Raw genomic sequence first — 24,489 nt, 5'->3', positions numbered from 1 at the left:
ATTTACAATAGTTTGACGTTGTTATTTATAAAGTGCAATAAAGTCTAGATTTTGACATTACAAAGTCGTACAATATCACGTTTTCGAAATTGATATTGTCCACAATATACGCAAGAGTTGACAATATCAACAAGAAGCTTCAAATCTCTTGACAACGGAATTGGCGGTGGATTAAGCCACGACACTGGTTTGCGTTTACCACTTTCACTTGAGTCACTCAAGTCGTCGCTTTCTTCGCACTGTGGACGTCGATGTTTTCGGAACCAATTTGGAATGTGTAATTTACTTTTTCCACTCTTCTGATACTCTGGACTTTGTTGTCTCGACTTTGATGATACAGAATCGACACTTTCATCAGAACGTATACGAAAACTCGTCCCAATTGTCGACATGACGGATGTATTACCATTTGATTCAATCGATTCCGAACGATCAGTTCGTGCTTGTAACGACGTAAGTGGTGGCGCTTTTCGATGATTCTTTGAAAACTCCCGTTCTTCAGCTTCCCAATCAAAGTGAGCTAGTCGTCGCCATCGTTTTACGTCATTTCCTGAAAACTTTTTTTCTTCTCGAAAACCTGGAAGCCATGGAGTATCACCTTGTGGATAACCCAAATAAATTGCGGACCGATAAAGAAATTCAGCAATCATTAATGGTACTGATCGTTCAAGCAATGGCTCAGGTTCGTAAAATGCAGCTTTTAATCCACAATCAGCAGGATCATCACCCCAATCTTCACGGTCGTGAAGGAATGACATAGTATGAAAGAGTCCAGCGACATTAAATACAAGTTCGTCGTAACTTACGACTTTTGGTGGAGGCACAATATCAATATTTTTAAACGTAACTTTTCGTCGACGTTGAGACTTGATCGACATAACAGGCATAGAATTCTGACGACCAAGTAAATGAATACGACGATCTGTCGGAGATTCACTCACTGTTTTGATTGACACAATTGATGCACTCAATCCTCGTGGACGCTGTGGCACCTGTGAAAAGTTGTCAATTCGACTTACACTTGATGTCGTTTGATTTTCCTCGTGGTAGATCAATAAACTGACGTCAGCGTTGCGATCGTCCGTTGGCATCGTACTTGCTGGCTTTACGTTGTTAATAGCAAAGTCCTCGCTTTTCCAGACCTTCGCGCCTTTCCCCATTGTTCGGATTTTGAACCATAATGAAATGAAGATATATGTACAGATGACGCGAGCAAGACATGGAAAGTTTTTACGATTACACGAAATAAAATAAAGTTACCAATAAATTGAAAACTGGTTATTGTCAATATATTGTATGATTTACCCACTCTCTACATGTATCTATCACTCATGCATCTACAACTAAATCTCCTTCTTCGTTTCTCTTTCTTACCATCTTACACGACTATCAAACAACAAAATCAGTCAAGCTCAATTGACTGCGTGTTGAACCTCTTGAAATAAGTCGTTGATTGAATGGCAATAAAATTGGTAAAGGATTTCGACCTGCTTGTTCCAGATCTCCATCATCTGCTGCATTACCGGACGTAGTTGTATCAGTCGAATCATTTCGAGTACGAGCCAATTCACGTCGAACTTCCACAGCAACTCCTGCATCTTCGAATGCAGTTGCAGCTTGCAATACTGGACTGAGACGTTGTACAGATTGAAACATTGTACTTACTGCTTGTTGGTTGCGTTGACGATGGAAGTATTCCTTTGGAATTGATATGATTTCACGTAATTTCGACTCAAATCGTCGTTGATATCGTACAGGATCAATTGCAGACAATCCATCGCCATCTTTCTGTTGAATATCTACTTTCCAGAATCGCTCAAAACGTTTTTGCAATGTCCAAGTTTGAAGAATATCAATAATACCGACATAATAATATCCAGGACCAAACACTCGTGTACTTTTACGCATTGAGCTTTTCGATCGTGGTTCACTACCAGTAAATGGATATCGTGACATGTTTAGTGGATCGTCTGGTTGATGAAAAAGTGAATGGACACTTGGTGCAATATCAAGTGAAAGATGAGACCTTTTAGAATTTGGGACCCCTTCCTCTCGTATATCCTGATCCATTAATGAAGAACAGTCAGTCGATGACGAGATTCCAGAAACAAAACTGTCATTGCTCGAAAATTCCGTAAGTGGTTGACTAGCTCGATTTGTTGCTGTATTTACAGCTGTGCGTTCACTAATCATGGAATTTTCCAACGATTTTGTCGTTTGATCCACAATAAATTCGATATCCATGACACCTAAGAGCAAACTATAATCCATAATTCCAAGATCACGAAGAAACAAGGAATCATTACGCAATTGTTCAAACAATCGTACACCTTCATCCGTACCAATGCGCATTCTTGTTCGTAAATCATTGTCTTTTAATACAACATTTGGTTCATGCAGTCCCACAACATTTGGACAATGTAACAATTTTTTCTGTGCCCCATATCGAAACATCATAGAGCAGTGTCGACACTTGACTTTTGCTCCACGACGTGGACGTCTATAACTACGATTGACCCATGATCCTTTAATATCAAATCGATGGTGAATCTGAACACCTTCTGCCATGACATCAAAGAGATTTTCCATTACAATAAAATAGAATCGTCGATCGTACATTGTAATCTTAAAACAACCGTAAAACTTGGTAATCAACGACCTTCGATTCAAAATGAAGTAATCGGTATACTTGTCAGCAATTTCACACAAAAAACGAGCTTCTTCCTCAGCCATGGACTTGACAATATACTTTTTGTCCCCACTAAAAAACATAAAAGCACCACTTGCACCTTCACTAATGTTTGGTTTTGTACTTGTTTGAAACGATTTAATAAAATCGGAGGCTTTGATCTCAAATGCTTGGCGTAACTTTGCAAAAGCTTCTGGTTTATACGGTGTAAATCGAATTGATGCAGTGGTCCCTGTATTTTTTGATGCAAGAATTGGCGCTGGATGACCATTTGAAGTTGCAACAGTTGACGCAGATGACGGATTATGGCGTCGATCCATTGTTTGTTGATGTCTTGATCGTTGCTCTTGAGGAATATCAAAACTTACATTAGATTCGGGACTATTTCGAGTTCGAAGACTTCGAGATTCGGTCTCAGTACTGCTGTGACGATGTCGGCTCGCTTTAATAGCTTCAGTAATTGTAGTAAGGATCCGATTACGTTGAATATTTTGTACCACCTTATTAGTAATATCACATCCAGCAGCTCCTGTAGCTCGCGTTGCAGCTTCTCCAAATGATGATGATGTACTATCACTTTCATTCTCACTTGTATGCAAGAGTTCTTGTGTTAATTTTTGACCTTGAAGTCGTAATAGATCTTCTTCTGCACTTTGAATAGCACGTGTCATGCCTTCAATAGTAAAGTAAATGAGTTCTTCTTGTAATGCAGTATTAAGTTGTGCACTAAATTGTTTATCTGCTGAATCAGATGAGAATTTAAGCCAATTTGGATAGATGACACTTGGAGTATTAATTGTAAACCAGACCAAATAGTCAACTACACCACGTGCCGAGAGAGTAAATGTGAATGCTCGAAATACAAGACTTGGTGGAAGATTTCCATCTTTGTCATATGTCGTACGTGTATGGAAAGACAGAGCATACCATAAGAAGACAATTGTCCAATAAATTGTATAACTCATGATTGATAATGATCCATTTCGTAGCATTTCTCGACGACTTTGAAGCGTATCTCGTAATCCCGATCGAAGTCGTTTAATACCAAAAATTAACACAGCAATTCCAGAAAGATAAAACAGAATCATCCACATATAAAAAAGGATCCAACTGCCTCGATTAAGACGGAAGAAGTCGCGTTCGATTGGATCACTCGTTGTTTTTCGCTTTGTCCAACAATAATTTCCATCAGCTAAACCATGAACACCTGGAACTAAGGCAGCAAATAGACCTGTCGATACACCAGCTGTGTAAACAATAATTTTAAAGCGTCTTCGATTAGCTTTGACACTCATAAATGGATTTGTGAGAGACCAATAGAGATCAACAATGACTGCAAAATACCAGCAATCACTCGAAAGATACAAGAACTGGGTCAAGCCCGAAAGATACGTACACGAAGCTTCGTCATAGGCTTTGTAAGCACCGAGGTCGAGTAGTAAAGGATCCATTAAGAATCGCAATGCCAAGCAAATATCGATCACGCACTTGTAGTAAATCAACGGATTTGGATGTTTTTGATAACTTTGGACTCCATGGTACGTCACAAAGACACAGACACAGAGAATGAGCGTCAATAAAGATCCAAATACAAGTCCAGGATCAATAATATAGCCTTCTAGTGTATTTATTGACATCGCCAAGATGATCATTATCAATAGTAATCCAAGTCCAAAAGAAAATACAATGTAGCCATCTCGAGACCACTTACTACATTCCACGTGCGGTTTAAATATATGTCCAATATCATCGTCTAACTCACCAATTTCATCAATCACAGCCAAGTCAAACTCCTGATTTGGGGACAATTCCAACGGATCATGCACTGTAGTGCTGCGACCAATAACCCCTAGAAAACTATCGCGTAAATTACCCACATTAGACGACATTTTCGATATAACTGAGTCCCGCATATAGAAAGATTGACGGTGGGAAGTTTTGCTTTTCGTTGGCTTCCGTCGAAATCTTGTGCTAAATCTTGTGCTGACGCCAGAGTCAATTAATCCTGGATCGGAAGACTCAGAAGTTGTTGATTGATTCATTGTACTAGTTCGGTCTTGATATTGAAAATCATTTGATTCCTCAATTGAGACTCTACGAGAGAGCTGAGGCTTTGAAGAGCTTGTGAAGTTGCGTAAAGCCGATTTTAACGGTGATTCTGAGTCAGAAGATGGTTCAATTGGTGGCAATGTAGTCGTCGTATTGACTAATGGACGTATAGTTGAATGCAATGGCGACGAAAGAGGTGATGGCGATACGGAAAAGGTAGAAGCATTTGTATCTCCAACTGAGCGTTGTAGAATTTGCGTAGATTGGGGAGATGAAGATGGTGAGACGGAGAATGCAGAGGTACCCGAAGTTATGCCAAATTCGTTTGTACTATGTTCTGGTGGCTTTGAGGAGATTGTATCCTCTTCCATTTGATTTGAATGGAGAATGACTCACATATAGCAAATGGATTCTTGCAATACAAACTTCAAGTAAATGTCACTAGACACCCCGTGAAAGGCGATGGGTTCATTATTAGTCCCGTCAAGATGTGAAGAGGAGAATTAATGTTTCAAGTACTATAGAAAAATCGTGTGGAGTACATCAACTAGGTAAAAACTCTTTTACGAGTATATAATTACGCTATCTGATAAATTGGCTGGCTGGGAGCTCTACACTAAAGTAGCTCAAACACATTTATCCGAACAACTTCCTTCCAAAATGGTGCGTTTACATACGTTTCCAGGCATCTTCAAAGCCTTTAAGCAAAGAAATTGCATGACTACTTGAAGTGTATTTCAATGCTTGAATAGTTTGTTTGAATTTATTTGCATTGTATCTCGTTTAAGAGCCTAATGTGTCATATTCTCTTTGTTATGATCTTAGCCATCGCATAAGACGTTCCGTACTAAGCGCATTCTCGCTAAGAAGGCTAAACAAAATCGTCCAATTCCTCAGTGGATTCGTCTACGTACGGATAACACTATCAAGTACAACGCCAAGCGTCGTCACTGGCGTCGCACCAAACTTGGTCTGTAAGCATGTTACTTACTCAAGTGGATTTTTATCGATGGATGGACCTATGTGGACCTTTGGCATCGTATTGATAATAGCATTACTTGCTGGGCTTTGATGGCTTGAGTGGTGAATTAAAACGGATTTGCTTTGAAAAGGAACACATGACTTAGCGTTTGTATTGATGATTTTAATACAGAGATGAAGGTAGTCAGGATATACGCTTGTGCGCTCCATCTCAGGATTTATTCATCGTCAGCATTTTTAGTCTCACCATCATCCTCTGCATAGTCCGGCTCGTAACGCTGCAGTCTACGTCTCAAATCCTGAAGCTGTTGATTCTTGGTAGTCACCATGCGCTTCATAGTCTGGAACTGCGTCGTCTGTGCGATGTGATGTCGACTACTTTCAACTTCTTTCTCTAGATCTTGCACATGATTGTTTGCTTGTTCAAGTTTCCGCTGCAACTTACGCACTTCCTTTGCATGTATGGCTTCCAGCGCCTCTTTTTGCTGCTTAGAAGTTACTTTTGCGGCACGAATTTCACTTTCGTGTTGCTCCATTTCGAGTTGTAGCTTTCTTTCCAGTTTTGCTGTTACGTCACTATGGACAGGCACTTTTGCTTTTGATAACGCTCCGACACTACTCAAGTCTCCACTTGTCCACTCTGAGACACTAAGCTTCTCCACACGCTCGAGTAGCTCCTTATCTTCTACCAATGCAATATCGAGTCCAAGCACCAGATTCTGTCAAATAAAATGACATTCAGATCTCATTTTCTTACGACGTGCAGATTTCACATACACTATCTTCTGCCTCAATGAAAATCTGACGTAACAATAACGCCATCATATTGATCGTATCTTGTAATTCGCTGCGAATATTGGCCTACGATAGGAACAATGTCAGTCTGTAATTCAAAATTGTTCACTTCATTGTTCTGTTCAATCAATACCTGAACAGCGTAGCATAACGATTTGATAATTTCTTGAATCTCTTTTTGACTGTAAACTTCTTCAGATGTCAAACGATCTGAGCGCGTGTCTTCAAAATCCGCTTCAACATTTTCTAAATGCGTTTTAAGACGTGAGCGGAAAAATTTAAGAAATTTGCTAAGCTACATAACCAAATCGAGAATTAAATTGATTACTTTAAGACTCAAACAGTTTTTATCGTGCGCACCTCCTCTTGATGGTGCTCGCTGACGCGTCCAGGCATGTTGACGCGATCAAATTAAATTCTCACGATAGTTGTTGGAATGATGCGATCTTGTGTCCCTTCGTGAATTTGAAGGCAAAACACTGCGATTGGCTCTGTGTAAAGAGAAATTGGAAGGGACAAAATCTTAATCTCGAAACAACTTTGAAGATCCCGAGATAGGAAGGAGGTGGTAGAGTGAAATGCTTTCGGATTTAAAAACAAGTTTATTTAGCGTTTAACGTTCGAGATTTGAAACAATGTCTTGCATAAAACAAGACTTAACTTAAAAAAAAACACGTAAAAATAGTAAAGTAAAGAGAAAAAGTTACGACAACCCATGATTAACATGTGCATGAGACATCCTTCCAGTGTCAATGATTGCTGGGTAGTAAGGATCTGTGAGTGATGGGTGCTCCATCATATAGCAATCGTAAACACAAGTTACACCATTTAAGTTTATCGACGACAAGTTTCGTCGTGATACAACCATCGGTATAAAGAGGGGAGGACGAGACAGAAGAACGCGATTAATATTATTACTAATAAGAAATGAGCTCGATTTTCTGTCGCTTGCAAGCAATTGGTTTCTATGTGATCTAGTCGACAGGTTTCATACGGAACAGTGCATCAAACGAAACAGAATCTTGCGTAGGCCGCCTAGTCACTCGTACTGCATTTGTAAACACAACGGCTAATTGAAATACTTGATAATAAAGCCAATCGTCGCGCTTTCGTCGTACCAAGTCACGAATTCGACTGTGTTCGTGAAAAAGAAGCTCAGAGCGTGTCCATCACAATACAGTAACCAAGTTCTCCATTACTCAGGTGAGTTTGCTATTTTTAGTGGCAGTGGGTTGATACTGCGATGAATTGAAGTTGTGGACGACATTTTTATTTTAAATGGACGGCATGAGAAACTTCAGTAGCTCGAAACAAAGGAAGCAGCATTTTCAGACTGTGGGTGTGATTTCTGATACGGTACATTTACAAATCTTGAGTTAAGATGACAGCCGACTTTGGTCGGTTATCCTTAATCTTCCGGTCGTCCGGCCTAAACCAATTTTACTGTTGCTTCATGTCAACAAGCCTACCATTCATTTGATGCAGCTACGTTATGTATAACTTCAAATACTTTCGATTGCAGCCCTGTGTCGTCGTGCCTAAACCACTTGGTGTACCTAAACCGATCCTTGCGGTCCGCTGACGCTGGTCGCTTTTTCGAGAAATGCATTTACTTAAATATAGAGGTTTCTTTTGACAGTGTCGCCTAGCCTCGCGTCTCTTCTCCCATCCCTTTTTCTGTTCGTTGGCTAACAGTACGATAAAGTGTGGCAACAGAACGTGACCATCGCAAGTCTCGAATTCGCTCATGTTCGGTGTAAGATCTAGTTTGTAGCCAAGATTAAATCTGACAGGTCGCACGCCAGCTGCGCTATTGCTGAGAGCAGAAGAAATTTTGCCAGCTCAAGTAACAACGTTTGTTGGGGCGATTAAATGTGAGTCTTTGGGATAGTGTATATACGTGTTTAAATAGAGACAACCCCATCGTGTCTCGCCTATGGTAAACGAACTAACACCATCTGGGTGGGATAACAGATCACAAAACGAACAAGCAGCAAGCGTTTCCTCGAAAGGAATGACCACAAGCTTTGCAGCTCCAACGCTCGAATCAAGCGCACAAATGACTGGATCTCCATCAACTTCTACACAATTGACTAGTTCTAATACAACTACAAAGAACAGTACAATTTCTAATGGTAATAGTCCAAACAAATCTAGTGACAACAAGAAGCGTGGGGGTTGCATTGTGAACACACAACAGAGTTCAAGTAGCGACGGAAATAGTCCCATGCGCTGTTTACCAGCTGTTTTACGTACATCGAGCTCGGATAATAGCACGACCAACACAAGTAGTACGACAACCACGACAACAGACACGACCACGCGGCTGCTAAAGGCTCAATCAACTCCTGAGTCAAGTCAGACTCATTCATGTACAACCAGTACTACGAATACCGGTAACCGAGAGAATACCGGTGTAGGACGACGTCATCTGTACCCGACTCAATCGTTACCTAGTCCGTATAATGGTAATGGTACCTTTTCCCCGGGACAAATGTCTACTCAATACTACGAATCGGAACGTGGTCGTATAACAACAGGATCTTCGTCGTATAATCCAAATCATTCATCACCTACATCTTCTCCTGCAATGACAGATCAGTCATGGGCTGGAAATATGTCAACACGTGGAATTAAACGACATTTACCACATCAATATGATGGTTACACTAGTCGTGGAGCGAATGTTACAGGGTTACGATTACCTGATCATCGTGTGGTTGTACAAAATGGAACAAAGTCGGGTACACAATTAACACTTCGTCGTGGACCAAGTAGTATCAATAGCTCACGTTCAGCACCTTTAATGCAGCCAATGTATACTATTCCACCAAGTGAAGATCCAAGACAATATGAACCTTCAGGTGAAGCACGTCATCCACGAGATAGTACACGATATGAAACATGGACATCGAAACAACTTCGAAAAAAGTGTTCACATTTAAAGCTTCGTGGATTGAAAAATGTGAAAAAACATGTGATGGTGGAAGCATTATATCGATATTATCGTAATCAACGATTGAAAGAGATGGCAGATGCAGCTAGTACTGAGAATATGACGTTTATATCTCATTCGCCAGGAATTTCGTCACCACAACAACAAGCACAACAAAGAAGAATGGACACAAGAAGACCATCAAGTGTAGGAACTAATTCAATGCTTGGTACACGTTCCGAATCGCAGTATCAATTACGGTATGATCAACGAAATAGTCAACAAGCATCTCCATACGACTTGTATTCAACACGATCTCGAAATTATGGAAAATATGGCAGTCAGAGTCCATCACCGCCATCAAGTGGTGGAGATAGCCATCCACAACGACCTGGTTTAACAAAATCAGACAATAGTGGATACTATCAAGACGAAGAAAATAAAACTGAGTCGCATTTTAAAGAAGTACCTGTGACGTCAGAAGATGTGATTCGACTGGTTGATGTCGTTCTCTCTGCTGAATTTGTTGATCGATTAGCAGCTGAATTATCACGATGGCAATTCTGGGTCGATGTACGCGAAATGTACATTGCGTTACTGAATCGACAACATCCACCAGGATCTAATTGTGCTAAAGGAGAAGGAGGTCCGTTGGGGAGTGGAAGTGCAACTAATTCGCGTAATTTTAAGTGGAGTAGCATGCAATTATGGGAAATCTGGAAAGAATTGTCGTTTGCTTACACGAAAACGTGTTTTGAATTTACCGCTGCTGGTATGAACAAGAGTGAGAACAATTACATATCGCTTGTGCCTGCTGAGAGTTGATGCATTTTTTCGATTGCCACATTTGATGTGGTAATTCACGAAATGCTGAGACTCTATTATGAGTAGCGATAGTTTTAGTAGATTGTGTTTCTTTAAAAGATGAAATTGACTAATCTTTTCTTGCTTTATTTCATGCAGGAGTTGATGACCGGGAATACATAAAATTTTGTAATGGAAGGCCTGATGTCTACTATTTGCACCAGCGTTTACATTTACGACCGGATCTTTTGCATTTGATCAAGTCGAATGAATACATTGACGAAAAGTGTACAAGCGAAGCATCGGAATCGATCGCTCATGAGCAACAGCAAGCACAGAAACAACAACAAGCAGGACCATTAGTTGGATCGGGTTCTCCTATGTTACGCACATTGAAACGCTACAAACGATCTGCTCCAATTGCTGTAGCTGGTACTTCTTCTGGTGCTTACGATAGTGCACGAGCAATTGCTGCTTTTCGTAATGGTACTGCGTGCGTTGATGGTGCTGGTACAACTGATGGAGTTAAAAATGAAGAATCTGGTCCTGTGCAACGCAATCGGGACTCACGTGGTCCATCACCTGAAGAAAATAGTACGGAAAATTCCGAGACGACAGGAGAAGAAGGCAGTAGCAATGCCAATTCAAATGCAAGCAATAGTTCCCAAGATGTTTCGATGCGTGCTGCTTTGGCTGAGCAAAAGTACTTTGGATTATTGCTGCAGAATTTTGAAGTGATTTTTGAGTCTTTACATAACAAAAAGGTGCTTTTGGCAACATTGCGGAAGGACAGCAAGGCTCCTGATCAACTGATTGCTGATTTACATGATGATATTCATGTGTTATCAGCATTAAAGAAAGACTTTCGCAATAAGTTACGACGCACGATTCAATGAGAGATGGAAGTTGATGTTATAAGTGGTGTACAATAAATTGTCGTTAAGTGAGAGAAAATTTAAGTTAATTATGAATATTTCATAGATTGTTTTTTTTGACTTAATTGAAACAAAAAAGGAGTTTATTCCATTAAGTGTCAATTGCATCTTTCGATATCATTAATGAAGACATTCTCTCTCTACAGCTACATGATGTGACATTGACGAAAAGACGAAAAATCTACTTAAAGCGTGCGGGTTGTCACCATGTCCGCACGCGCTCAGCTCGATCATACGTACTGCCATTATCGCGCTATGAGACAATACCAGTACTAAGCGGATGGATGAAAGGGAAAAGTATGCGCTGCATGAAGTCGGGTTCAAAACCATGCACTTGCATGAAACCTGCTCATGAACATTGACGGACAAATTTCATCCACACAATAGACTGAGTGCCAATGAAACTCAAGCCATAACCCAGCCCAAAGGTCATCAGTGATCGACTAGATGTGGTTGTTCTAACATGCGTAAAATTTTATACAGGCAGCAGGTCATCAAGGTGGGTAGTGTCCCTGAGGTGTAACTTGCCAATCCCAGAGCTTACCCCCGGAGTGCCCATCGCAGCGAGAGAGATTCACTTTCTCACATGGATAATTTGTAGCAGTAGCTCAGAGCGCTGTACAGGGTACAAGGAAAGTTTACACCAGAACGATGGCTTCATTTAGCTTATTGTAACCTCAGAGAATTTCAATCGGCGGTAGCCTTTGCAACAATAAAAATCATCCTCGAGCAGTATAATGCACTCTAACGGTATTGTTCGTTGCGCAGGAGAGGCCCCTTTGCGTCCAACTGTATCCTTAGTAAGGGTCACCAGCGTGTTTCGCAGTATTTAGTTACAAAATTCAATCTCACTGAACTGAGGCGACAATGTGACGGGTCTCCTAATACCGTCATGATACAAATTCGGCAAAGATTGAAGGATTTATGAGAGATCTTGAGACTATCCGTTATACTTCTCATACCTAGCGCGCTTTTAGTATCCGGATTCATTACCTACATTACGACGTAAGCCCTTCCTCTGGAGCTATCAGTACCACTTTAGCAGTCTCATCTTTAGGAATAATTACTTAGGCGTTATAAAAGATTCTACACATGAAAAAGTATCACCTTGAATCCGCATGATCTATTTATACTACAAAGTGTATCAAGACGTTAGTCATATACTTATCGAGCTTTAACGTCCCGCACGGCGATAGCTCGAAGTTGCTGACCCGACTGTAACGGTACAGCGGCTCGAAGATAAAGCATCCGCTGTAAAATCAGCATTTGCCCTTTGAAATCGACTAACAACAGTCACCCATGGCCACAAGGGAAGTCCTTGTGGCCATGGGTGACTGTTGTTAGTCGATTAGGAGGAGACCACAAATTATACGCTTCGATATGTCCCGACAGGACCAAGCCATGGAGTCATCAATATCCAGTCGCTGATCCAGCCCACAAACGTATATTCCGGATATCACGCTATCCAAAATCTCCTTCAGACTTCTAGCAATTAGTGACTAGTCACTGGACAATTCAACGCCCTTTGTCAAAGCTCTTGCAGCTATATGTCCGCATCAAAAGCATGAGCTGATGAATCGTCAACGCTCTATCATAAGGGGAATGCGTAGCATTCTGACGATTCGACCTTAGTCAATCTAGAGCCCATTAATACATCCTTACCACAATGTAGCTGTACTGTTGAGTCAACACTACCGTGGGAAGCGCTCATTATGCATAGCACAGGTTTTTGACATGAAAATGTATTCACTCGCAAATGAGTAAGTGGGATGGTCCAAGGAAATGTAATTCTTCCTTGATTACCTCGTCTTATTAAGCTTATCTACTCATGCATATGATATGTTCGCAATGAGTAGTACAATACTGCGATCACTTGATTAACATAAATCGACCCGAGGAGAAGCCGAGATTACTATTTAGCATACAAAGTCCGTTATTCTGGACCCTCGCAAACCATTGAGTGCGAAGAGTGGACGGCTTTTTTCAAGAATCTTAAGGATCTGTGCTAATCCAGGTTGAAAAATTAAAACGATATGGTGACGAGAAACCTACCATCCCTGGATATGGAAGTATACAATGAAATTTATCCACCGTATACTGCGTTCAACGGCAATGATGCTGACCAAGGAAACAGTCTGACGCCATAGACGTTTTTTACAAAGAACGTATCGGCTTGGTGAGAGAGACTGAATCTTTCAACTCGAAGCCAACATTCTGTCTCCGCAGGGCTTCTGGCAAGTGGAAACGTTGTGCATGCTACAACTGAACAAGATGCAGGCATTATTTTGAAATTCCTAGAAATGACTTATTACAGATATGCACGGTTGGCTGCGCCTTGTTCCGTGCTAATGACCTCGGAAGTAAATGTAAATTCTACAATAAGACACAGTAATGCCCCTATCACCGAAATGAGCACTTCAAACAGGATCATCTCGGAGTGGCTCTCAAGTCTCAGTGAATTTTCAATAAAAACTTCACGCTCAACTATCGGGGACGCAGTTTTATCGACCGCATCGTGCCGATACACATATCCATTTTAATGGTATATTCTATTTTAGAGCACGCGAATTCGAATGGGGACAATCACAGCAAACACTTGCAAAAAAATTTCGGCTGTAGATTTTACAAGATATTCAACAATTTAGACAAGTGTGTCTCTGGCGCAGACGAAATTTTCTGTCTGGGATACTCGTTTGGAAAGCATGAATTGCCGGTAGATTCAATGATGATCAAGATCACTGAGGATGGGGGAAGCCGCTGTCTCGACGGGATGGTTTGACACTCCCAACTACTTGCGTAAGTATGTCTACATGGCACCAAGCTCCATAAGTAGGGTTTCACGTCGTGTTAAAATGCGACTGTAGGGGCAGTTTTTAAGTTTGCTAAACGAAGTATTGTATGTTCCTCGACTCTGACCTTAACCAATTCGAATTGGTCGTTTCATATGGCCTGTGGCACTTCGGCCTTGATAAAGGCTATGCTTTAGCTCCAAGTGCATACGAATGGGCGCGTCATATTGCCGGCTTTAATATGTAAATATAATTGGTTTGGCCTACTCGAAATGGTGAGCGGCTTATCAAGTTAGCTTGCTTTAACGCATTTGTAATTATCTCCTATGACGCGCAGCAGCATCGTCATCACATCCCTTGTCACAAATAGTAAAATATTTAATAATTTCACTGATAAAACGTTTGTGGAAAGTTTGTAAAACTTTTTGTTGTAGCAAAGGCGCTTTGTATCGCAAGGGTGTGGGACGTCGCATATTACGATAGTAATGTCGCGCATCGAAGAAGCAAAACATACAGCGTAAGGCTTGGTAAATTTCATATGTTGCACAAAATGTCAAGCGCGGATGCCGGGTATTAAAGAGTTTGACTGCGTTATGCGTGACTGGTTCTCGTCCCCAGATTAGCTGTATTTCAGATTTAGCTCACACAATATTGTAATTCGTGTTAGTACCACTTGGTGCAAGGAACAGATACATGATCGTATTCAGGACATATTACGCCAACTTGCGTTACCCATTGTTGGTGAAACGACATAGGTCTCATGGGGCACCATTTAACGGTGATCCAACATGAATAAATGAGAAAAAACTCGAATCCCGTGCCGCATGTACCGGCAGTCTGTCGGTTTGGATCAAATGTTCATATTCATTATTCTGTGTTGATTTTTTTCAAAAGAGACTAATCTAGGCATATTGGCTATTGTAAATATGATTAATCCGGCTGCATGAGATACAGAGAAACTAAACCTCGACAAAAATGCCAACATGTCCCGTCGGTGGCAATTTCTTCGGATCAGGACTCGTGATTCCATTTTAGATTCGGTATTTTTTGTGCTGGGCACTAACCACCAGATATAAATATGTTTATCACCGAACGTCCTCAGGCATATTTCCAATTAGAACGCGTTAGTTGCTTGGTCAATCATATCTATTGAATCTTTCGCATGGGGCGTCTGCGGTGATGAAATAAATTGCTATCACTTCTTGAGCAACTCAGCTTTTATTTCTATAGAGTTAACACTATTGGTTTGGTTAGACCCCCGTTCCGTTGACGCCGCCACGAATTGGCTTCGATTTTGATGGGGATGACAACATAACTTGCTGATTCAACCAGGTGACTTGTCGGAGCACACCCAATGATACCATCCCGACGAGATCAAGCGTCATTTAATGAGTCTTCAATGATATGGCCTAAATTTGGGGTATGCAACGGCAGCACTCGGATGGTAGACGTAGACGTCACACGCATTCGGTGGGGGAAGCGGCTTAAAAATTGCTTAAAACCTAACTACACATGCAAGTTCAGTAGCCTATACGAATAAGATGCAGCCTCACGGTAGGAAGGAGTTATGTTGCTCACTCAACGCTCCCAAAAAATTACGGCCGTATCATGTGTTTAACACAACCCACTGGAGCCGTAGAACGATCCCACTCTTACAAGTCACTAATTGAACCATCTTTTAATAACGATGCAGCGTTCAGCTGTCCTTTGTAGCCGTATTGCATCTTCTCTAAGCAACGATCCTATCTGGATTGCGTAGGGTGCCTCATGCTGAATGGTACGACTGCCCAGCTTAGATTCCACATTCATGATTTGATTAATGTCAGCATCGACCGAGCGTCGAGGCGCCGCTAGAAAGTACATATCTCGCCATAACCACGAGAGCCTGCTGCGGAAAGGTCGTTTTCTACTTAATTTGCTCGACATTGTATGATGGCTTACTTTTAAGCTGGGCCGTCGGTGAAGTGGACAAAATGCCTTAACGGTAAGACCTCGTGGAGCTTTGAAGACCAACTTCGGCAAGATTTATCGATGTCGCTGCTGCCTACGACTTGGCATTTCTTTCATGCTTACCTCCGAATGAGAAGAGACAGGATGGCAAGCGTAGGGTGCTGATTGCTAGCGAGCAAGACCAGACCCTATGTTAAGCTCTTGACGTGGCCAGTAGCTGTATAACATGCTTAAGGAGATAAGCTTAGCTACTTACGACGATGAGCTTTCGTCTCGACGTCAACATGGAGCTTTTGTTGCAAAGTCAAGTTTAATGGACGTTCTAGTCTGTGGAATGCTTTACTGAAGCTGACATGTAGCATCAAAAGGTGGAGGAGATGACATACCTACTTTACTGAGTGCGCGAAGTGATCAAGACTCCATCCGACGCTTTGCGAGTGATCAGTACCAAGGTATCCTCCTTTTGAAGATAACAGAGCTCTTCTGCTTTGGCGAGACGAACTTTCCTGAGGAGTGGTGATCGATGGGGTCATAACATGCGCGCGAGGTGTTCTTCGAGCAATGTTTTGGTTTTTGATATGGGCGAAGAGCCCGAATATAAGGGCTCTGTTGTGGCGTGGCAAGACACCAATGATAGATATTGCTCATAATCACGACATGGGGGAGATTGCGACGGTCGCATTGAAATTTGCGCTCGCAAACGGGCAGGTTTGGCATTCAGTCATTTCCAGATCATTAGTGGAGAGCTGGCCGCTGTCATGAGCTTCGTGTGTGCGGGGGGATGCCGTACATCCTTCGTCGCAGGGAGTTGGCGCAAAATTCAGAATCTATGCGGAGGTGAGGCGAGGTGTAAACGTGTAAACCACGGAATATCTTCCTCAGACGGGGGGTCTTCGCCTTATGTCGATCGGCTAGAGCAAATGCGCTGGCTCAAGACATGTATAGTCACTATAATTGACTTCATCGAAGAACACCTCGGCCGCCTCGCTGTGGATTGCTTGTAGGTCGTCGGCCACGAAAATCGGCGCACATTTTACAGAACCTCGTTTAGCTGTATGGCTTGGTTGAAAGTGGGTTTCCGTGCGAGCAGGCACTGTAAGTTGCAAATAAAAAATAAGTTTTGGTGCAGTGAGAGCGCGTTAAGCTACCATTACATGCGTGTTGTCTCGTAACTAGACACACTATTTATGATCTTATGATCACATTGAGCATGTAACGGTGACATAACTTTTTTGGGTGGTTCATACGTTACAACGAGGTTGCCGTATACCTCACAAAGAGGAAGTTTGATTCAACAAGTCCGCATAGAAACGCCCAGAAAGCGGGACCGAATGCCTCTCAAGTAACTAGTGCTATGCCATATTCATACTCAACTAAATTCACACTAATACTATATATTAATTTTCTCACAACAATAGTAAACACGATATATTGTCAGCGTGAGATGAGCAGCCACGCTTACTTGAGTGCTAGCCTCAATCTATGCAGATTATAACTTTTAGATTTTATAGTAAATTTTAGTCTGTACGTTTTTAAATCAAGACTTGATTCCAATTACATTATCATTCATAGCTTTATAGCAAATAAGTCGAAGTTAGTTTGAGTGTCGCTACCTCGGTTAACGCCGCCTTAACTAGTCAAAGCTCCCCTAAGTGAGATTGACGATATGCCTACCACAAAGTTGCTCTCACGTACTTCTTTATCGTCAGTCCTTTTTGTCGAGATGGTGATGATGAGGAACCTGATGCCAGAGCCACAGCAAGAGACAGATCATGTTCATCACAGTTGTATCTCGATACCTTAAACAATCTAATTAGAACAGTTTAACGGGAAAATTGGGTTTATGCTATGATTAAGAAACAAACGCGTAAATACAAACCGAAGCAGCTGTCGTGCTGTGGAATGCGTAAGATCGAAAAGATCTTTAAAGCGACACTAAAAAACGATAATTTTCTGGTTATGTAGAGGAAAGAGTCTAACAAAACAATGCTAAATCGCACGTGACAGTCAACGATTCAGAAATTCGATATGTGCGTTGGAGCGTTCAAATGCGCTGTCACCATCTTTTCTAGATTGCTACTTCCACTCAATCCAGTACTTCGTCAATACCGCGCTTTAAGAAGCACTGTAGCCAGCAATGAACGAATCTTTTATAGTCATGGTTAAAAACGATGTTTATAATTGCATCGCAGCAGAAAAAAACAATACCTACAAGACAATTTACGGAAGCGATAACGTTCTTAAAAAAAGTCGATTAGCTGCTGTTTGATCAATATACATGATCAATGGGTGAAGCTCGTGGAAGCAGCGCTCAAGACGATGAAGGCTCGAGAATAGGATAGGCAAATGAAGACAGAGTAGATACCCGTCTGAATTAAACTAGTAACACAATAAATAACAATTGATCGAAGTATGCTTTTTGTCTAGATGACGATGTCATGAAGGTAGAATAGCGTTTTTATTCAGCGCTATATTTTTTGTTTGAAAAATACTCTTCCGATCAAAAGAACGCCATCGACGTTTATCGCATTGACTTAATCTGTGCTTGAGCTTCTGAATAGATTGCCTACATGACAAAACACCCCAACTTCGGGCAGAAATACCATAGTCTACCGACTCACACAGCAGCTACAACTCCAGTGACAGACATGCTATCCAAGCGCATTCTACAATCACCAAGCAGTACGAACGGCATCGTCGAAGCACTAAACGGCAGTATCAATGTGAAAATCCTGTCCAAATAAATCCCTAACTTCTGTTTTTGTCCATTTCTTCTTGAGCGCAAGTTCGTTCAGACCTGATCGAATCCGAAGAACGTTTCTCTGGTCCACTGCTTTGTTTCTCCATTTCTAACAGTAATTTAGCAAACTGAGGTAGCCTGCCACTGTTTCGCAACACTTCATAAGCAGCCTCAACTCCCCATTTGTCTGCGCTTCTCGTCGAAGCAGTATCCTCACAGGCTTTGATGTACGAACTCACTATCTCGAAGATATCTCGTTTCCAAAGCATATTCCATACAACTTTCGTCTTTAAACTTGACAACATACTGCGAGGGGTGTCCATAAGTATCAAACTTTTGTGAAGTTTTGTGCCGGCATCATCGAGGTTTATCTCTGGAAAGTTTGTAGTAGATTGCCACTTTTTCTTCAAGTGAATGCGTCCGCTTGGCATCCAACCGATTCTTTGATGGATTCGCTGGTAGATGGTACCTGATCAGCCCTTTAAGAAATAAAGCATCTTCCATTTAAGCCGATCGCTATGCATCACCTTAGCGCTGTTTAGACTTTGTGCGTAACTTGGCATCATCTTCTCGAACCACTGTGCATCTTTAGCGCCGTTGGCTCCCAATCGATTCTTCGACGCACTTGCTGGTGGCTGGTATCCAATGAATCGTTTGAGTGGATATATCATATTCTTGTCGAACAAATCGAACACATGGCTAGCTCTTTCCTCGCCATCAACTTTTCGTTCACCCATCCCCTTCCTGTTTTGTACATTCACCAGTTTTTCAACCTCAATGCCAGTCGACTGACGAACTGGGAATGGCATAACAGAAGCAATGACATTCGTGGCCAGAACAACAGCAGCGAAACCCACGACTTGTTTAATATGGTAGCGCATCCGTAATGAAGGAAAATATAAAATACGAAACAATTTATGCGGTAGAGTTGAGAGGCAGAAACATTGTAGGTACCAGTTACATGTATAAAAGAGACGTCAGACCATATGACAAGTCATGACGTGTAGCTTTAAAATATCTCGATATTACATAGCTCTTTTCAATGGACGAATTAATGTTCCAAGCATAAGTCATGAACACGATTTTTACAGCCGGATGAATCATGGACTAGACGCGCTGAATACAATATAGAGGGTGCAAATTATAGCTTTCCCTATAAGCGTAGAAGTAAATGATGTAGACCACATATATATAAGTTAGATCTGATTTTAGTTAATACATAAAGCTTTAACTACATAGTGGACCTAAGTTTTTGTAGATAATATATAGCTAACTTCTCAAGTTGCACAAGTCCCAAAAAGGCTTCAAGTTTTCTTACAAAACTTTCGATTCCACCTGATCTGAACGTGCGAGCTCATTCTCTGTGTATTTGTTACGCGAAATCTCTGGTAAGACTTTTATGAGGTGCACGAGAATTACCATGCATTTGGTACCATGAGTAACATATTTGTTTCCCTTAGGATGATATACGAGTTGTTTGACTATCTGTTATCAAGACACATTGAATGAACTTTTATTTTGATATGGCCTCGATGGAATAGCAGAAATTGCGGGCCTGGACGCGAAAGCGGTAACTAATCATCTGTCGATACTCACCCAGTATGAAAGTACGCTAATAAGATACCTTAGGAATGCCTACTCAAGGTGTTGGTTGAGCCAAACTAGCACCTACCGCAAGGGTCCTGAAGGTAAGCTCTTCGAATTCGAAATTGAATCTTCGACTATGGTCAGGAGAGGTTAAAATGAATATGATGTTGGCCATGCTTCAAACAAAGCCTTGCCGGGTCATGCAAGTGGTCCCAATGGTAGGAGGCCGCCGGTGAAAATGGGCATGCATGTGCAGTAGCTCTGAAGGGGAAATGAAGCAGCAGATGTTGGTCGTGCCACCTAGCCAGGCGTATTTCGTGTGTTTGAATGATTATTTGAACACTAGTCAAGGGAGGCAATAATTTGTGAACTATGTCCAGCAGTTAAGAACATTCATTTCTTCGATCGCAGTAGATCTTTCGCGGAAACAAAAAAGTCAATATCTTCGTGGAGAATATTCATACATGTGAGGCTCACATCACAAATGTAAGCGTTCCGCACCCACCAAGCATCTTTTACGAAAGCTATGCAAGTCGCATCAAGTATCATTAATTATAGGGTATGATCATCGATCAGAGGATGCACTTGAGGCGATAGACCGAAGTCAAGCTGAGGAAAAAGAGGATGTCTCTTAGGTGTCGGACAGCGTTGTGATACTCGCAGATGGTATATCTATGGGAGTACAAAACATCTGTGCCCTGCATGTTGTCTTCTCTCTAGGTCAAAAGGTATGGAGGGTCACATGACAGACCCCCAACGAAAGGACATCGAGTTGCGTTGTGCGATTACGGACGTCGTGCGGTAAATACAGTAGACAATACGCGGTGACATTAAGGAAGCCTAGAACGGATATGACATCAGTGCGACTCGCGGCAGGGATATGGCCAACGCAGAACGCTGTTAAGATCTTAATCTGGATTCGGGAAACGACTTTATCCTAGATAATGAATCGCTTACACGTCAAAAACACAGGGTATCAGCGCTTCTCCTTCAGTAAGGCTTCGGTGGGTTGCGTAAAAATCTTGGTTAGATTTCAGAAGCGCTTTTGGTACAGGTATGAAATTTCGGTAACATAAGTACTGGATAAAGATTATTCAAAACGAATAGCGATGATATTGCGGTGTCCTCGAGCTGGGTTATGGAGGAAGAAGCGGCACTAAGCCGCACTGTCTCGAAAAGACTGGAAATGGAGGTTCTATATAGCGGTTTACAGATTCTGTATATGTTGCATCAGAAATTGGCGACAGAATATTGCGGTTCCCAGAGATTTATTCCGGTGAAACGCATATAGATACTCATTTGTGACAATCTGATAGGTGTGATACTATTGACTTGAGCCAGAGTGGCTCTGTGCCGCAGTCCTCAAAGAATGGACAAGAGGGGACAGCCACCTCCAAGTCGCGAGATGTATTGACGGGGATGACGAAGCTCAAGATTGTTAATTCTTGTCCTAATGTAACGGTTCTGCAAAGTCAACACTATCGTGTAACGTGACCACTGTATGAAGCGGTGAAGCCTAACGGATTTGAGGCGAAAGAAATCTTTCGCTAGTGAGAAGTCACGGAATTAGGCTTAAGGCGTTTTGCCGCCCTCAATACCATAATCGAGTGATCATACCGCGCTTGAGTACACCACCAAAGAATGTTAGCAAAGGGTCACATATCGGTTAGATCACCGGATCGGTACGGTCGATACCAGAGGAGAAGCAGAGCTCATTTTTGCTACGGATAAGTTTGCCTCGAAGCCACTTGCGAGACGATAAGATCTAAAGATGGCCAGCTATTCTGTATGATTCTAAGGATCTTTTAATGTGAAAGCGGTATGAAGACGGGATAACAAGAGTCCCACCAAGAAGTGCACCATAAATATGATGTGATTGTTGAAGCCAGACATTGAATCGGATGGCAGTGGTCCTCGCCGAGAGGGCATAGACGCTTCAATCCGAGCACAGTAAAAAGTACCAGAGATAAATATCTATCTACTCTACACCGATGTTTTCTGTGTCAGACAGCCTCACGGCGAGTGGAATGTTTATAACGACTTCAACCTGTTAAAAGGGCAGCTCTTATTAGCCGCGTTCATACGTGTAATCGGAGTCTGGGCTGCTAAGTTACGGTATCATCATCACTACGTGGATACTCGAGTATTTGAATCGCGCTCAGTCTGTTTGCATTGATGTAAGGCTCTCGTGCTTATATCGCCGGTTTTTCTTCTTTGCCTTGCACCAAAAAATCTTACCTCGCATACCGGAAGATGATGAATATTAAGAAAAATTGAATACGTCTGCAAGGCCGTGGTTTGGTTTGAACATCATATTTATGTATATTTGAGAAACGCCGAATCATCCCTACTTGGAGAGTTGCTAGCTATCGTTTTGCGTGATTTATTACGTATCACAACCCTATACACGGATGCACTTCAGTCGGCCTATATGTCAGCTACTTACAACAAGGTAAAGGCCGCAATCATTTTTAGCGCAAACGCTGATCCCTAAGATGATGTGCTGCGGAAGAGCATGGTCGGCTGCACTTTCCTCAGTACGATTTGCCAAATTGATGGTGATCATTCCTTTTTCATGAACACCAGAGATGTAACAGGGGTTACACGTACCCCGGTAGCAGGGGTGTGTCACACGAGATGTACATGGTGTGACTGCACCCAAACAAGAATACGGTATGTGGCTAGGAAGCCAGTAATTATGCATGTATTTAGATTTTACTATATATATTTAGTATTTTTTAGGAGAATCTAAACTTTTAAAATTAGGATAAAAATAAAAAAATAAAAATCGGTTTTGGATTTTAGACGGAAGACCTAATAGGCCTTGGGTAAGGCAATAATTACTCTTGGAGTAAGCGGAATGCGATCCACTTGTTTTAAGTATAGATTGAAAGGTCGGTGACCTAAATTACGCTTCCTCAAGCGCTAAGCTGGTAGCACTTGTAGTCATTTTACCCCTCTTGGTGTTCTCCAGGACAGCTTCATCCAGAAGCGACGATGAGTTAATCTCCTCTTCCGGTCGTTTGATGACCAACTCGGCTAAATCGCCTGCCTTCATGGCACCCAAAACTCTTCGAAGGACATATCTTCCGGACCCATAAAGAGCACTCACCGCGGGAAAAGATTCGAGGGTGACGTTTTCGTCTTCCTCTCTCGTCATACTGTATAGCTGTGCGCTATCGTAAAGACGGTACCTGACTCGTTTAGATAAATCTACTGTGAGGATGGAGGAATTCTCCTCTTTGCCCCAGCGGGCTTAACAATCTGATGTCCTTGCTTGGCCATGAGGGCGTGCAACACCTTGTAGCGCAAGGTCCCGAGGCCTTCGGTGGCGTTTTCTAGTTACGAAAACGCGCTGCTAGAGCACCTGCAGCAGAAGATGTCTGCATCATTTGCTTCTATGACGCCACCGTCGGTGACGGATGATTTTTCCCGCCCTAAGCCGCTCATGGTGAGCGTGAAGGTCTTTGAAGGGAGAAATGGAGAGAATCTCCTGCTCTGCGTGAGAGAGGTCGAAATGGTCATCGCATCCACCATGCACCAGCCCAAGCAACAGCCCTTAGCGCTTGCCATCTCAAAGCTAGGTGGTCGAGCGTGAGAATGGGCACTGACGCGCGGCACTTCGGTTAAAGCTGCGTTTCCCTCCTGGGCGGAGCTAAAAATGCAGCTCTCACGAGTATTCTCGCCGCCTAATCAGGCATATCGCGCGCGATCGCGTTTCCTTGCCGCCCGACAGGGCAACATGAAGTTGGTGAACTTTGTCCAAGAGATGCGCACTCTCATTGCCGGGATGGCAGCAAATCCCCTTCCGGAGGCGGTCACAGTGACTGTCTTTATGGAAGGCCTCCGCACTGGCGTGGGCAGAATGGAAGTCTTTCGTATGCATCCGTCCTCGTTTGAAGAGGTGGAGAATGTGGCATTGAATGCCGAATTCAATTTCAAGTCGGCACGACTTGGTTGGAATACACACCCCAACAGCTCGTCGAGCGGGCCTATACCCATCGATCTCAGCTATGCTGAGGATAAAGGAACAAAGCTCCGAGCTGCCGGGCAACACGCAAATACACGACGGTGTTTTGTCTGTGGGGACACCCGTCACCTGCGGTACGGTTGCCTCATGCGCAAGGCGCGTCAAGGTTCTTCGAACGATCGCCCCAACGCCTACCAGTCTGGTTCGTCGCGGGACAACGACACCACCCGGTAGGCGCAAGGCGACCTACTGGGGATTAACTGAG

At 42.4% G+C, this 24,489-nt stretch overlaps 7 protein-coding genes across 7 annotated transcripts; 2 read left to right on the top strand and 5 right to left on the bottom strand.

The window, feature by feature from the left end:
* Window positions 1-44: 44 nt before the first annotated feature.
* On the bottom strand, window positions 45-1,160 carry PHALS_13027 (uncharacterized protein; the record flags this gene model as incomplete). Its single annotated transcript, XM_024728696.1, has 1 exon — window positions 45-1,160. One exon carries the CDS (start codon window positions 1,158-1,160, stop codon window positions 45-47), a length of 1,116 nt encoding a protein of 371 aa, XP_024579147.1.
* A 229-nt stretch (window positions 1,161-1,389) lies between these two features.
* Window positions 1,390-5,109, bottom strand: PHALS_13026 (Phosphatidylinositol-4-phosphate-5-kinase (PIPK-D7/GPCR-PIPK/PiGK7); the record flags this gene model as incomplete). Its single annotated transcript, XM_024728695.1, has 1 exon — window positions 1,390-5,109. One exon carries the CDS (start codon window positions 5,107-5,109, stop codon window positions 1,390-1,392), a length of 3,720 nt encoding a protein of 1,239 aa, XP_024579146.1.
* Window positions 5,110-5,937: 828 nt separating this feature from the next.
* Window positions 5,938-6,910, bottom strand: PHALS_13025 (Leucine zipper transcription factor-like protein 1; the record flags this gene model as incomplete). The annotated part of the gene is made up of 4 exons (XM_024728694.1): window positions 5,938-6,438; window positions 6,497-6,580; window positions 6,648-6,809; window positions 6,875-6,910. The coding sequence occupies 4 exons, from the start codon at window positions 6,908-6,910 to the stop codon at window positions 5,938-5,940; spliced, it is 783 nt and encodes a 260-aa protein (XP_024579145.1).
* A 1,663-nt stretch (window positions 6,911-8,573) lies between these two features.
* Window positions 8,574-11,149, top strand: PHALS_13024 (uncharacterized protein; the record flags this gene model as incomplete). The annotated part of the gene is made up of 2 exons (XM_024728693.1): window positions 8,574-10,233; window positions 10,413-11,149. The coding sequence occupies 2 exons, from the start codon at window positions 8,574-8,576 to the stop codon at window positions 11,147-11,149; spliced, it is 2,397 nt and encodes a 798-aa protein (XP_024579144.1).
* Window positions 11,150-15,629: 4,480 nt separating this feature from the next.
* On the bottom strand, window positions 15,630-15,840 carry PHALS_13023 (uncharacterized protein; the record flags this gene model as incomplete). The annotated part of the gene is made up of 2 exons (XM_024728690.1): window positions 15,630-15,706; window positions 15,759-15,840. 2 exons carry the CDS (start codon window positions 15,838-15,840, stop codon window positions 15,630-15,632), a joined length of 159 nt encoding a protein of 52 aa, XP_024579143.1.
* A 2,704-nt stretch (window positions 15,841-18,544) lies between these two features.
* Window positions 18,545-19,548, bottom strand: PHALS_13022 (uncharacterized protein; the record flags this gene model as incomplete). The annotated part of the gene is made up of 3 exons (XM_024728689.1): window positions 18,545-18,659; window positions 18,725-19,122; window positions 19,195-19,548. The coding sequence occupies 3 exons, from the start codon at window positions 19,546-19,548 to the stop codon at window positions 18,545-18,547; spliced, it is 867 nt and encodes a 288-aa protein (XP_024579142.1).
* A 1,892-nt stretch (window positions 19,549-21,440) lies between these two features.
* PHALS_13021 (uncharacterized protein) lies at window positions 21,441-21,748 on the top strand (the record flags this gene model as incomplete). The annotated part of the gene is made up of 2 exons (XM_024728688.1): window positions 21,441-21,530; window positions 21,596-21,748. The coding sequence occupies 2 exons, from the start codon at window positions 21,441-21,443 to the stop codon at window positions 21,746-21,748; spliced, it is 243 nt and encodes an 80-aa protein (XP_024579141.1).
* Between the last annotated feature and the right edge of the window lie 2,741 nt (window positions 21,749-24,489).

Source organism: Plasmopara halstedii (genome assembly GCF_900000015.1).
Source record: "Plasmopara halstedii genome assembly, contig: Scaffold_650, whole genome shotgun sequence".
Classification (NCBI taxonomy): Eukaryota; Oomycota; class Peronosporomycetes; order Peronosporales; family Peronosporaceae; genus Plasmopara; species Plasmopara halstedii.
Note: the sequence above shows the minus strand (reverse complement) of the source record. Positions and strands in the feature narration are given on the sequence as shown.